The 15,725-nt window shown below is 47.5% G+C and overlaps 1 protein-coding gene across 1 annotated transcript in view; it reads right to left on the reverse strand.

Annotated features, from left to right (window-relative positions):
• Positions 1-15,725, reverse strand: part of Lhpp (phospholysine phosphohistidine inorganic pyrophosphate phosphatase) — an 86,691-nt gene that overhangs the window by 61,128 nt on the left and 9,838 nt on the right. Inside the window, exons 2-3 of the mRNA XM_027409143.2 lie at positions 5,815-6,002; positions 1,831-1,984 (exon numbers count right to left, since the gene is read on the reverse strand). Of these exons, the coding sequence (XP_027264944.1) occupies positions 1,831-1,984; positions 5,815-6,002 (342 nt within the window). The remainder of the gene's footprint in view (positions 1-1,830; positions 1,985-5,814; positions 6,003-15,725) is intronic.

A 15,725-nucleotide genomic window follows, 5' to 3' on the forward strand; every position in this document is an offset into this window, starting at 1 on the left:
GAAGGCCCAGTCACCAAAGCACTGGATAGAAATACTTCCAGCAGGAAGCCCTGCTGCCTACCAAGCTGGGCAGGAACCCCAAAGCATCATGCAACCTCAAGGGTGAAATGCTGAACTTCTTTCTAGTGCTGTTTCTGTTGACCAGGCTAGACATGGACAGCCTTCTAGAAATGAGCTGTGCAGCATGTCTCATGAAGCTCAAAATGAGCCAGACCTGGTGGCTTATACATGTATGTCTGTGTAAGGGTGTCAGATCTCCTGGAACTGGAGTTACAGACAGGTGCCATGTAGGTGCTGGGAATTGAACCCGGGTCCTCTGCAAGAACAGTCAGTGCTCTTAACTGCTGAACCATCTCTCTAGCCAAGGGTAAGTCTGCCCTCTTCAGTTAAACCTCTCTTCAGATACCCTCACAGATACGTACAGTGTGTATCCTAGGTGACTCTCAATTTAGTCATGCTCACAGCATCCAATGAAGGCATGCATCTGACAACATACTTCCAAATGCTGGTGTTTGTGCTCTACAGTCAGACTGCAAATATCTTTTATTTCCTTCTTAGGCTCTATGATTTCTAAGTTTTCTTCAATGAGTATGTGCTGTCTCGATGGTAAGGAAAGATGCTAGCAGGGATGGGGATATAGCTCAGTGGTTCAGTCTTGCCTGGCCTGTACAAGGCCTTGAGTTCAATAACCAGTACCAAGAATGAGGGAAAAACTATTTTGTTGACTGTGGTGGCAAACGCCCATAATTGCAGAGGTCAGGAGGTAGAGGCAAGGGAATCCGAAGTTGAAGACCAATCTCAATTATGTAGAACATAACCAACTTCAGGCCAGCTTGGGGTTATACCAGATCCCATCTCAACAAAACAGAGCAGGGCTGGAAAGATGGCTCAGCAGTTCAGAGCACTTGTTCTCACAGAGGACTTGGGTTTGGTTCCTAGCACCCACATGGTGGCTCACAACTAGTCATTAACAGTCTGTAAATCCGGTGTACTAAATCTGACTTTCTATTCTGGCCTCCACTGGCACTACACACATATGGTGTGCAGACATGCATATAGGCAAAATACCCATACACATAAAGCAAAAACAATGAATAATTTTTAAAAATAGGTAGGGTCTAGTAAAAGGAAGTTAGAGATCTAAAGGGGGTAGCTTGGAAGGGACACTGAGATTCTTGTTCTTTCTGTCTTTGCTTCCCTATCTCCACAGAGATAAGCTAGACATTCCTCCCATTATGTCCACCTTCACCACAGGCCCAAAGCAAGCCGTTGAAACCATGAGCCCGATACCTGGCCTTCCTTGAACCCGTTTACCTCAGGTATCTGTTGGAACAGTGGAAGCAGACTAGCATAGTGTTGAGGTGTGATACAAGCCTAGCATGGAGACCAAATTCCAACTCTAGAGACAGTACCCAGCACCTGGCACCCAGACCAAAGCATCCTCCCAGACCCCAAGTCCATCTATTAATACATTCAGTATCCTTAGAGACCATTCCTAAACATCTTGTGCTATGTCCTTTTCCTCCTTTGCTATAAACTCAGGACAGACAACACTTAGCCTTTGAGATCTCCTTGGGGCCTCCACCTGCACTGATGGCCCCACCCCTCTCCTGGTCCAAGATTCTTACAGAAACTTGGTCAAATAACTCTGGAAAGATTGTTAAAGAGGAAGAAAACAGGGAAATGGAGAAAAAAGGCCAGGGAGGAAAAAAATCCCCTGTGCTTACTCCCACACCCTCTGTCTGCATCTGTCTCTACTTGATCCCATAGCAGAGAACAACAAAGCATCGGGCAGAGCTGCCCAGCACAATCCCCCTGCCTCTGACTTACCCCTTTCCCAGTGATATGAGCACAGGGTTTTCCAGCTCCATGAGCACTTGGAAGGCTCTGTTCATGTTCTTATAGGAAAAGCCTTCACCGGCATCCGCAATCACAACACAGTTTGGGTTGGACATGTCAATGTCATCAAATTCTGAGCGGACCCCTGGAAGAACAAGAGAGAAAAACAGTCTTTAAGCTTCGAATGTGGCCTGCTCCCAGCTCCTAACAGGGACACCTTCTGTCAAACAGGTCTGCCTGGCAGAATGTAGATTTCAGAACAGCCTGAAACTGGGAAACATGGAGACATAAATGCACTGTGGCATGTTCCCTACATGGCAAAGAGCAAGAACATGGTGGTACATGTGAGGAGGCTGTAGGCTGGTGAGAAGCTTTACACAAAGGACTACTTGTGTGCAGGCCTAGCTTGCTTCAATCCTACACACTCCAGAGAAAGGCCTGTTTTTAAGACTGGCCCTCTAGCTGGGTGGTGGTGGCCTGGCGGCACACGCCTTTAGTCCCAGCACTCGGGAGGCAGAGGCAGGTGGATCTCTGTGAGTTCGAGACCAGCCTGGTCTACAAGAGCTAGTTCCAGGACAGCCTCCAAAGCCACAAAGAAACCCTGTCTTGAAGAACAAAAGCAAAACAAAACAAAAAAGACTGGCCCTCTAACAGCTCTGGGGAGAAACCCTGAGTTCCTACAAAATCTTGTCTGATAATAGGAGGGGTTTCACACTGGGTCAATTTTATCTTGAGTGACCAATGTGGATGGAGGTGGAGTCCTTAAGGTTAGTCACATGGGGACTGTGTGCTTAGATGATCAGCCATTCTCAAAAAAGTGTACACAACAAAGCTCCAACCTGCAGTGTCACACATCACTGCTGAGACAACTAAGCAAATCCAACACAGGGGACAACTAGGATTTCATGCCTGGCTTCTCCTGCCCTTTACCCTGTGCAGCTCTTCCCTTGTTAAGCTGAGCTGTGATCTTTCACTGTATTCAGCTTTAATGGTGAATGCAATGTCTCTCCAAGCTCGTCCAGGGAATAACTGAGACCTAGGGTGGCCTTTGGGTCCCTGGATCAATTAATCATTGTACAATTCTATTGATATGTAATTCTAAACAGGTATATTTATTTACAATAGAAAATATAAAAATAATGACTGTCGGGGCTGGAGAGATGGCTCAGAGGTTAAGAGCACTGGCTGTTCTTCCAGAGGTCCTGAGTTCAATTCCCAACAACCACATGGTGGCTCACAACCATCCGTTATGATATCTGGTGTACAGATATACATGGAAGCAGAATGTTGTATACATAATAAATAAATAAAATCTTAAAAAAATAATAATGACTGTCATTGGGGGGAGGGGTTGGTACATGCCTTTAATCCCAGTACTCAGGAGGCAGAATCAGGTGGATCTCTGAGTTCAAGGCTAGCTTGGTCTACAGAGCAAGTTCCAGGACAGTCAGGGTTACACAGAGAAACCTTGTCTTTAAAAAACAAATAATAATAATAATAATAATAATAATAATAATCTGTCAGTAAGGGGTAGGAGGTAGGGACTGACTAGAAGACTATGCAGGAACCTTCAGAGTGATAATAATGGAGGTCTCTAGAGGTGTGGAATTCCGGGGGTGCAAAAGTTAAGGTCCCCAAAAGTGTAGTTGAGTCTTGGGTTCTTCACCACATGTAAATCTTACATCAACAGAAAACAAAAACAAAAACAAAACAAAACAAAACAAAAAACCCACAAAACTGACCATATCCTGAGCTCTAGTCAATCACAGGCTGAAATGCTAAGGGGATACACCAATATCCACTGTGGAATGATTCAAAAGTAAAACCACCATATAGAGAGATGGAGGCATGGATGGACATATAACTAAGAAAATATTATAGAATACCTTTCTCAGCATCCAGGGAGGCCTGTAAAACTATTCTAAGTAAACAGTGTGTGTGTGTGTGTGTGTGTGTGTGTGTGTGTGTGTGTGTGTGTGCAAGCACATGACTGTGCATGCGTATGGAGAAGTTAGGACAATATTAGGTGTCTTCCTCAACGGCTCTCCACCTTGTTTGTCGAGACCGAGTCTCTCACTGACCCTTGGAAGCTTGCTAATTCAGCTAGACTAGATGGCCGGCAAGCCCCAGGGATCCTCACATCCTCACTTCCTCAGTGCTTGGATTACAGGGGTACACTGTTATGCTCAGCTTTTCACAGGGCTGTTGGGGATCAAACTCAAGTCCTACCGCTTGTGTAGCAGGTATTTATTGACAGAGCCACTCTGAAGGTTCCAGAGCCTCATTAGGCAAAAAATTTGAAGTCTGCTATATGTCTGAAGATTTTCATAATACAGTATTGGGTAGAAAACCTAGAAAAAGTCAAAAGCCTGAAAAATAGACACACTAATTGAAAATACAGACACAACAGCAGATGAAGGATGCCCCCCACCCCCTATTTCTGTTATGTCAGCTGTATTCCTTGGTTAGCATCACCTTTGAGCCAATGCTTTATTGAGCCCTACCCCCCAGCCCAGCTTTTCTACCCTCTCTTCCATGCCTAGCAACCCTTTTCCCGAGGAACAGGAGATAGGGTTTCTAAAGACATTGGCAGGGTTCCTAACTACAGAGAAAGGAGCTTAGAAAGAGGATTTTTAAAGGCTGTGCATGATTCCTTTAATTTGTGCCAGGGCAATGGATTCCACCCTCCAGCCTTCCAGAAAGTACTTTCCACTTCAGAAGAGTACCCTGCCTCTGCCCAGGGGTTTGTCAAAATGAAAGCAGTCAGTTGGGTGGAGGTTGGGAGGGGGTGAGAGGAAGAGAGGGAAGGAAGGACAAAAAAAGCATCCCGAAGTACTTGAACCCATTTTGCTGTTGTTGTTGTTTGTTTTGCTGTTGTTGTTTTTGTTTTTTTGAGACAGGGTTTCTCTGTGTGTAGCTTTGGCTGTCCTAGAGCTTGCTCTGTAGACCAGGCTGGCCTGAACTCACAGAGATCCACCTGCCTCTGCTCCCCCAAGTGCTGGATTTAAAGGTGTGCACCACCACCACCTCCTGGCATTTGAGCCCTGTATTTTTGTTTGTTTGCTTGCTTTCTAAGATTTATTTATTTAAGCCGGGCGTTGGTGGCACACGCCTTTAATCCCAGCACTCAGCAGGCAGAGGCAGGTGGATCTGTGTGAGTTCGAGGCCAGCCTGGTCTCCAGAGAGAGTGCCAGGATAGGCTCCAAAGCTACACAGAGAAACCCTGTCTCGAAAGAACAAAACAAAACAAATTATTTATTTATTATGTTTAAAGTGTTCTGCCTTCAAATATGCCTGTAGGACAGAAGAGGGCACCAGATCTCATCACAGATGGTTGTGAGCCACCATGTGGTTGGCTAGAAATTGAACCCAGGTCCTCTGGAAGAGTAGCCAGTGCTCTTAACTGCTGAGCCATTTCTCCAGCCCTGAACCCTGATTTAAATAGTCACCAGAGAATATAGCTCCCTCTACTTTGCTCCACAAAAGCTCCCCACCGAGGACTCAAGGATCTCTGGTCCTGCAGATCAAAATCATCTGGATTCAAACCTTGCTCTGACAGTCATTTGTGAACTGCACCAAAGAGCAGTACTGGCTGTCACTGAGGCAGACAGGCTATGGGAAAGCTATGGACAGCAATCTTAATTTTCATACTCTCATATCCATCCCTTCCACTTCTTTCTTCTCTCCCAATAATCTTACCTCTTGGGTTAAATCCCTGACCTCTTGCCTAGATCAAGGAACTCTCAGGCTCTACTCCCAGGACCATTCAAGCTGGCCTTGAGGCTGGAGGTTGGAGGGTGATAGTTGGGGCCTGGTTTTACCTCTCCACTATCCCTCAGCAGGAAGCCTCATGAGTTCTGTACCCTGAAGACTCACAAGTGTCATGGAAGACCTGCATGTGTTTCTCATGGTTTGGCCCAGTCAAAGTAGAGCCCTCTCCCTGACCTCCACCAAAAAAGTCCCAGGCAGGCCTACCTTCATGGATGAGCAGGTGTGGCCGAAGACCTCGCTCCTTCAGGATCTGGCAGGTGGCTGGAGCAGGAGCAGTCACCTCTTCTTCTGAGATGTCAAATCCCAGTCGCTGAAGCAACCCCACCAGCTCTCTTCGGGTCTTCTGGGACTCATTGGTACAGAATCTCACCTTCAATGGGGACTGCTTCAGTCTGGGGCACAAAAACCAAATGAGTGTGTGCTCAGCACAGAGTGTGGCCTCCTGAGAACAGGCCCAGGAAGGGACTTTTGTAAGAGCCACTGGTTAAACAGCAGTGTAGGCCAAGCCACTGCAAGTCCCTGAGGTGGCCCAGACAGTCACAGATGTGTTCAGGATAGGATTTCATAGCTGGAACAGACCACTTCTTGAAAAGCAGAATGCTGGCAGACCACACCCCCACATTTTAAGTATAACCTCACTTAAAATGATCTGAGCCAGATGAGCTTCCTTAGGACTTCCCACCCAACCTCTGCTTGGAACACTTCACCCCACCCCACCTGGGACATGTAACCTTTCTACCTGTGCCATCCCGTCTCCCACTCCAGACCCACTCATCAATTCCCCACCACCATCCACCTGGCTTAACTGCAAGCTATTTAGAATGCCCACAGCTGTTTCTCCACCTCATGCCCACAGCACTTGCATTTCTCCTGGGTATTTGTTACTCCCCATGTCCACGAGTTACTAACTCTGGATCCACACTTCTCCAACAGGGTAAGGCAGAGGTACCAAGCTGAAATTTGTCTTCTCATTAAAGTCAATAAACAGGGTCTATCAGAAACAGACATCAGGAACATGACAGTTCTGGGATATAGCAGTGGGACTCCCACCCTGCATAAATCCAGAATCAAGATTCCATGAAGCTGAGATGCACTAAAAGCCAATAGCACCATGTCCTCTCCCTCAGAGCATCCTAGTGACACTTGGGTGAGTTCTTTGGATGCAAAGCCACAAAGAGGATGCCTCAAGAGGCCCCCAGAGATGATATCTAACTTATCTACAAATAATCAGTGTGCACTTGGTACTGGGCATGGACCTGTATATGACTGCAGGCTGGTACTTTGATGGTAGGAAGGACCTTTTCTGGCCACAGTTCTCAGTAGCATGGAGGCTGGCTGAGAGTGAACTAGAAGGACCACAGGCAAGGCAATTTGCACCTGGGTGGAGAGGGACTATGAAGGACACAAATGGGGTGAAGGGACAATGGCTATCAGGATAGGAAGGGTGGAGAGGCCTTACTGAGAAACAACCTAGAGCTGAGACCTTGAGGAGAAAGCACTAGCCTAAAACACCATTACTGCGACTTCCCTTAGGCTGTCTATGAGCCTGTGGGCCGTAGGTGCCCACAGAAGCAGGTAGGTTTCAGGGAGCTGCCAGCTCTGGGGTTACCAGGTGCCATTTATGAAGAAATCTGTAGATCTACAGCCATCAGCGCATAGACCACATCTTCCACAGCCTAGGTGGTTCATCCCTTTCTTATTATTTGTCTTTCCTAATCAGAGGTTTATGAATGACCAATTTCATTCAGTGGTTAATTGCCCTTCATAAGGATGGCTTTTTTATTTTTAAATTAGGCAGTTAATATATTGTAACTAATAGCATCACCTTGTGTATTATGGATGGGTCTTCATTGATTGGTGCCTGGAATGTGTGATTCACACCCAAGTTAATGGAGCAGTTGAATGAAGAAGTGCAGGGGTCTCGGGGGACTAATTACTGCTAATGAATGATGATGTGACCTTCTCAGAACAGTGAGCAATTGTGTGACAGCAAGATGGCAGAGCCTCACATCTGTCACTCCGAACACAACTTCTGATGATGGTGGGAGGGAGTAGCTCATTGTCTTCTTTGAGATACCAACATGAGTTTTTTTGGAAATCAGTGTTTTCTATTTGCTAATTTATCTGTCTGGAGACAATATGGTTGGAACTGTGTATACAGAGCCCTCCTCCCTGTGGGTCCTGTCCCTTTGTGCCACCAAGCATGCCCTCTTTTGGTGCATTACCATAGATGCTGTGACCCACCAGAGGTCAGTCCCATGAAGTCTCTTTATTTAAAATCATTGGAAATAATTGTAGTAGTCACTATTATTAAAATAGTAAAGTGTGGATGGGAGAGATGGTTCAGTGGCTAAGAACACCTTCTGCTGTTGCAGAGAACCCAAGTTTGATTCCCAGCACCCACATGGCACCTCACAACTGTATGTAACAACTGTATGTAACTTAAGTTTCAGGGGATCTGACAGCCTCTTCTGGCTTCTATGGGCACTGCGCATACACACAGTGCACACATGTACATGAAATCAAGAATTAGCTTAAAAAGTTTAAAGCTAGTAAGGCAACAATACAGGTTTTCATGGAGTCCTGGCCCTGGAGAAGCACTGTCATTGTGCTGAGTGCCCATGGCCTGAACTTGTCTTCATGCTCCCAGAGCAGGTCCTCTTCACAGGTAGCCCTCCTTATGTACCAGATCACTGAGTAAATTTATTCCCCACTCAGGAGACATGAAGGAAATCTTCTAGAAGAGGCCTGACCCAGCTCATCGGGCCTGTGAACACAAAGCCTATGGGGCCTTCTGCTATCTATGAAGGCATGTGCAGGCTCTTGCACAGGGGGCAAAATCCCCAGGACCTTCAAATGTAAAACTATGTCCTAGGCAGGGCCCAGCAGTCCCAGCTCTGCTCTGGGGCATTCTACTCTTGGGAGGGGTGAGGGCCTGTCCTATGTGCCTACCTGGGTTAAAATTGAGATGGGCAAGAAGCCACACACCAATGTGAAGACCTGGATGGCCTGAGCTATGGACTGAACTGTGCTTCACCAAATTCTTACACTGAGACCCTAACCCCCAGTGTGTCTGTACTTGGAGACAAGGCCTATGAGCAGCAAATTATGATTAAGTAGCATCATAAGACAGAGGTCCTCCTATGATAGGGCTGATGTCCTCAAAGCCCCCACAGGCTGGGTATGGTGACATATGCTTGTAACTCCAGCACTGAAGGCAGAAGCAGGAAGATCACTGCAAGTCTGAGACCATGGTCCATATGGCAAATTTCAGGCCTGCCTGAGATACCTAAAGAGACGCTATCCCCCAAACAAACAAAAAGAACCCTGAGAAGCTTAGTACATGCCATCTTCCTTCTCTGCTTGCTCTCCCATCTCTCTCAGTGCACACAGCAAAGTGGCTGTCAGCAGAACCCAACCATGCAAGCACCTTGATCATGGACATCCAGTGTCTCCAGCACTGGGAATAAGAAATGCATGCAGTATAAGTAGTAACTTGGTGGTAACTTACAGCGGCCCAGGCAGAGGGAGATGAGGGATCACATCTACGTCTCTGTGAGTACTGATGCCATATGCTATAGATCTGGCCTTGGGAGGCCTAGAACACAAGTTCCAGATCATGACGAAAGCCCAAGAAGGCACAGATTCCAGAGAGCAACAGAATAGTCCCTAATGAAGGACAGTGGCTACTGGTCCACCCCAACACCCAAAAGCCTTGGAAAGCAATGCCCTTGGCTTGCCTGGAGATTCCACTGAGATTGTGGCCAAGGTCTTAACCACTGACCTCCACCGCCAAGGAACCCCACTTCCTGTGACCCAGCTGGATCTATGAACTGACCTTAACCTCATCCCAGCAGGCCAGGACGTTCCTCTGAGTGACAACATCGCCCTGTGCAATTACCATGCATCAGATGAGCTGGTCCCTTACAAATCACCTCGGACTTTACACATCTGCTGGCTGTCGGGCATCTGCCAGGAGCACTCACCCGAAAATAATGAAAACCCTCTCATTACTGTTCCGTGGCAGGTAAAGTGTTAGGACAATTATTGGACATCCTGAGTGACCTTGGGATAGCTCAAAGCCTGCCCTCTCCAGCTTGCCAAGGTCTGAGAAGCTGGAGAGTCATGAGCTCCCCTCAGAGGGACCAGAAAGGGAGACTGGGCAGGGCCAGGAGCTTGCCAGGGCAAGAGCAGCCTGAGTCACTCCTGATGGGTCCCCTCATCTCCCTCAAGCATTGGCTTTTGTTGTATTTATCTGTCTGGAGGTCCTCTCATTGTCTATGTCTTTAACTTCATCATCCCTTGAATCCTATCCTCCCTCAAGGCCAGGTCCACGTGGTCCTCCCCCAAAAAGTTTGATCTTACTTTGTTCACATAGAGAAGTTAGGGTCCCCCAAACCAAAAGATGTCATGGAGACTCTTGGGCAGGGTCATGGAGACCCTAAGACACAGGGCCATTAAAGAAGTCAGGGTCCCCAAAACCAAAAGATGTCATGGAAACTCTTGGGCAGGGTCATGGAGACCCTAAGACACAGGGCCATTAAAAGGTCTAAAGCATGTGTTTATAGGTGAAATGTCTGTGAAGTAATCTTAAACTTGGGAAATAGCAGCTCAAAGGCTCACTGGGTTCCAAAATGAACAGGAAGTGACCAGCACATTCATGCACAGAGGTGGTTGGAAGCCTTCTAGATTCCTGCCCAAAATGAATTTGACATGGTCCTCAAATCTAGTACTGCTGATGCTTTCCTGGGAGGAACCTAAGTGACCCAAATTCCAAATTGAATCCAAGGCCCACCTGGTACTGGAGAAGCTCATGTGGCAGAGATTGGGAAGGCCTTTTCCTTCCCATCTGTCTTCCACTGCTCTAACCAGTAGTCCTACTGGGACCTCAGCTAGGTGGGAAGGCGGGACCTACACACCTATTGAAACGGCAAACAGGCAAGCAAGATACAAGGTCTGTGCCTGGGTTTCTGTTAGTGTGACAAAATACCTGAGTAAGGGACTGGAGAGATGGCTCAGAGGTTAAGAGCACTGACTGCTCTTCCAGGAGTCCTGAGTTCAATTCCCAGCAACCACATGGTGGCTCACAACTATCTGTTATGAGATCTGGTGCCCTCTTCTAATGTGCAGATATACATGGAAGCAGAATGTTGTATACATAATAAATAAATAAAATCTTTAAAAAAAAATACCTGAGTAAAGCAACTCTGGCTCACAGTTCAAGGGCACAGTCCATCATAGCGGGGAAGGTATGGTGGCGGGTCACAATTGTCTTCACAGTCAGGAAGCAGAGAGAGATGAACTCCTTTTTATTCAGCCTGGGTCCCCTATCCTGCACCATAGAATGGTGCCACCCACATGTAGAGCAGGTCTTCCCATCTCCATTACCCAATTTAGAAAATCCCTCCCAGACATACTCAGAGATTTGTCTCCAAGGTATTTCTAGTTCTGCCCAGCTGCCATATAAACTTATAACTGCCATATAACATTACAAGGGGAAAAGATGTATCTCTGCGGTTGTTTGAAAATGAAATACAGGCAGCTCTCCAAAGGTAATGGAATGGCTTTGGGTTTTGGTTTGGTTTGGTTTCTTGAGACAGAGTGGGCCAGGATAGCCTTAACCTGAAAAAAAAAATCCTCCTGACTCAGCACCCTGAGTACTGGGATCACAGGCATGTACTGCCATGCCTGCTCCTGGAATGCTTTTCATTCACACGTGTGCTTGTTTGTTTGTTGATAAACAGGGCCCCAGGGCCCCAAGGGCTCCAAACTCAATGTGGAGCCAAGGATGACCTTCAACTCCTGATTCTCCAGTTTCCTCCTAAATTAGAATTAGAAGCCACCCCATTTCAGGGTTGTCACTCAGAAGGCTCTCCAGTGCTGTATGCTGGTGACACTATCAAGACTGGTACAGAGGAGACGTGATCTCCATGAACTCCCCCCAACTGACATTAGCAGCAGACCGAATAGTAGAAGGCACCAGACACAGCACTGCTAAAAGCCTGGCTGGACCTGCTATACCTTCCTTATCCATTTCTCCACTCAGCAGATGGCTATCTGCTGGCCTGCCCAGAGCTCCAATGGACACTGTCAGCACATGAGTGGTCAGAGTCCAAACTCTGGGCAGAGAGCAGAGCAGCAGTGCAGTGGTCAGGCGATGGGTTCTCTTGGTGAAGGCCAGTATGCCAAGTGCATTCAGGGAGGCCATGTGACTTGGGCAGGACCCCAGCCAAGGTCCTTACAAAACACAGCACGCCTACCCTGAGCTGATGCCCATCTTACCTGCCCTCAGAACATCAAACCACTGTGTTCTCTATGACGTGCTTGAGCTCAGATCATAGGGACACGCCAAGGCCAGAGCATCGATTTCATTGCAATTCACAAACACTTGAGTCAAGTGCATGAGACTCAGTAACCAGAGAGACCTTGGTGACCCTGATCTAAGTGGGTCACACAGAGGGGAGACTGAGGCATATGAAGCATGCCGGGGATATCCATTGGCACAAGTCCCACTCTCCAGCCCTGCAAACTCAGCTGGCAGGCAGTCATCCCCAAGCACCGGTGGCCTTCAACAGGCCAGACTGTTCAGTGCCAAGCATCCCAAGGGCACAGTGAAAGCTGGTCTCAGAAAGTAGACATGCCTACCCATGTGTTCTGCACATTGTTGCCTAAACCTCAAACCCTAGGTTCCTCATTTATGCAGCAAGGCATTCACAGCAGTTACCAGATAGGATTGTTGATTCTATATTTAAAGAGACACATGGAAGTACGTGGCAAATTTGCAAATACTCAACAGAAAGTGACAGTGATAACTATAGTGTGCTGGGGTTGGGCATCTCAGCATTTCAGGCAGGTTCTGTCCAATAGGAAGGTATGGTTTCGGTGACACAGGACCAGGGGGAGGAGCCCAGAGTGTAGGAAGAGTTCTACTGGGGGAGACGAAGCCTCAAGACTTGATAGGTGTCCTGGAGGCACCAGGACAGACAGATACACCCCTTCCACAACTACTGGCATTGCCTGATAACTGGCTTTCCTCACATGTCATACTGCATCTCATAACAATCTGAGAGATGGGGTCCCACTCACAGATGGGGACTTATGGGAGGATGCTGAGAGACCTACCAGGGCAGAGCCAGGACAGCAGTCCTCCATGTTGGCCTTGGGCAGAACAGAATGCTTTAATTTTGAATAGGAACCAAGTTCTATAACTGAAAGATGCTGTTTTTCAAGGAAGTGACCCCTCATCCCATGTTCCCCATCTGACAGCACACTGTTCATGGTGTGCCTACGATCAAGTCAAAAGTTGACTACGGAGAAAAATCAGTCACCTAATTTTTATGCCTCATCACTCGGGTTATTACAAGCAGAAAACTGAGGCACAGAAAGGCTAGGCAACCTGGCCTAAGCCCACACCCCAGCTGTAGGGCAGAGCTGGGATTGGAGACCCAGGCTCTCACTCCCTGGCTCTGACACCTATCACTTCTTTGATGTCAGGTAAAAGGTGGCACTTGCTGGGTGTCGCCACCAGACCCCAGCCCTTCTCATGTAAGTCTCACCATCTCCCTCAGACTCCTCCTCTATAAGCTGGATGGCATCGCTTCTGTCTCCAAAGGTATGAGAAGCCACCCTACCCCTCCCATAACCCTGAGCAGTGCCTGAGAACTTTTCCATCTACGCTGGGGGCCATGGCTTCAGAAGTGAGCCTCACAGGTGACTGTGCCACCCTGAAGGGAAGCAGTAACCCTTCCCCAGAACACCCACACTGGCTGTTTTGATCTCTAGGGGTGTCTCTGCCCACCTGAGATCACAACCCAGGCAACAAATCTCACTGCTGAAGGCAGAGCTGTGGCTACAGCGCCCATATTCCCCTACAACTAACTCTCAGCCTCTCCCCACCAAGTTCAAGTTTGTGAATCAATTATGACACCAGCCCAGAAGGATGGGGCTATATTTTCTTTTCTTGGTTTTTCGAGACATGATTTCTCAATGTAGTCCTGGCTGTCATCGTGGAACTGACTCTGTAGATCAGGCTGGCCTCAAAATCACAGAGATCCAGCTGCCTCTGCCCTCCAAGTGCTGGGATTAAAGGTATTCGCCACCACCACTCAGCCTATTTTGTCTTTTAAAAGATGGCATAAACAGGGTGGTAGTGGGGCCTTTAATCCCAGCACTTGGGAGGCCATCCTGGTCTACAGAGAGAGTTCTAGGACAGGCTCCAAAGCTACAGAGAAACCTTGTATCAAAAAAAAGCAAAACAAATAAATAAACAAAAAACAATCGGGCACAGTGGTGAACACCTAGAATCCCAACATCTAGGGCAATGGTTCTTAACTTATGGGCTGCGACCCCTTTGGGGATGCATATCAGATATTTATATTATGATTTGTAACAGTGGATTACAGTTATGAAGTAGCCATAAAATGAATTTATGGTTGGGGGTCACCACAGCATGAGGAACTGTATAAAAGGGACTGCATTAAAAGGTTGGCAGCATTAAGAAGTTTGAGAACACTGCTCTACCGAGACAGGAGCAGGGCAATACTCTTGAGCCTAGCAGTTCCTGTCTACCTATGTTTTGGGCAACACGAGGAAATCTCCAACTCACAAATAAACAAATAAGGGAAGGTGAGCTGGCTCAGACATAAGAAAGTGTCCAACAAGACTGGTCACCTGAATTTGATTCCTAGGACCCACATAATGGAAAGAAAACTGACTGCTGCAAGTTAACATCTAACTTCTGCATGTGGGCCACAGCACAAGCCACAGAATGTAAACCAAACAAATAAAAATCATCTTTTAAAAAGGTATTCTAATGGCTGGGTGGTGCTGGCACACGCCTTTAATCCCACCGCATCTCTAAGTTTGAAGCCAGCCTGGGCTACAAAGTGAGTTTCAGGACAGCCAGAGATACACAAAGAAATCCTGTCTTAAAAACAAAACAAAACAAGGTATTCTATATACGTCATCCTACAGCTTCCTCACTTATATACCATCCAGGTCATATAAACTAACACCCACACCAAAACAGCTAATTCCTTCTCCTTCACAGCTACACAAGGGTCTGCAGTCTGGAGAAGGTGTCATTCAGAGATTCCGCCGTGGACAAAGCCCTGCTCACCCACTGTCTCCTGATACACTTGAGTAGCCCCTGACATGAAAATCAAATGTGTGCAGTGGCTGCTCCCCCTCCCCCAGCCTCACCACCATCACTCTTCAAAACACCCTTGAGCTTGTCACGGACTGATCTCACGGGAAACATTCTTCTCATTTCCTTTTTAATTGGGGTTTTCTTTCCCCAAATGAAATATAGAAGGACAAATGCTTTGAGGCTACAGCCTGGTGAGATGGCTCAGCAGGTAAAGGCACCAATTGGCCTGAGTTCAATCCTTGAGACCAACAGGGTAGAAAGAAAGAAGCAATTCCTTCAAGCTGCTCTCTGGCCTTCCCATGTGTGCATGTGCGCGCACACACACAATTAACTAAATGCAATTTTTAAAAATTGTTCTGAGGGTAAGACGGGTGATGGTGGTACATGCCTTTAATCCCAGCAGAGGCAGGAGGATCTCTGTGAGTTTGATGCCAGCCTGGTCTACAGAGTGAGTTCCAGGACAGCCAGGGCTACACAGAGAAACCCTGTCTCAACCCCCCACCCCCCAAAAAAAAATTGCTCTGAGGGTAAAAAAAAAGAGTTAAAATCTCACTCTTGGGTTGAACACAGAGTTAGAGGACAGGGCAAAGGCAGTGCAGTGTGAATGATGAGCAGTGCAGTGTGATGATGGGCAGTGCAGTGTGATGATGGGCAGTGCAGTGTGTGCTGGGCAGTGCTGTGTGACGATGGGCAGTGCAGTGTGCTGATGGGCAGTGCAGTGTGCTGATGGGCAGTGCAGTGTGATGGGCAGTGCTGTGTGATGATGGGCAGTGCAGTGTGATGATGGGCAGTGCAGTGTGATGGGCAGTGCAGTGTGATGATGGGCAGTGCAGTGTGATGATGGGCAGTGCAGTATGATGATGAGCAGTGCTGTGTGATGATGGGCAGTGCAGTGTGATGGGCAGTGCAGTGTGTGCTGGGCAGTGCTGTGTGATGATGGGCAGTGCTGTGTGATGATGGGCAGTGC

This window comes from Cricetulus griseus, chromosome 3, assembly GCF_003668045.3.
Source record: "Cricetulus griseus strain 17A/GY chromosome 3, alternate assembly CriGri-PICRH-1.0, whole genome shotgun sequence".
NCBI classification, from domain to species: domain Eukaryota; kingdom Metazoa; phylum Chordata; class Mammalia; order Rodentia; family Cricetidae; genus Cricetulus; species Cricetulus griseus.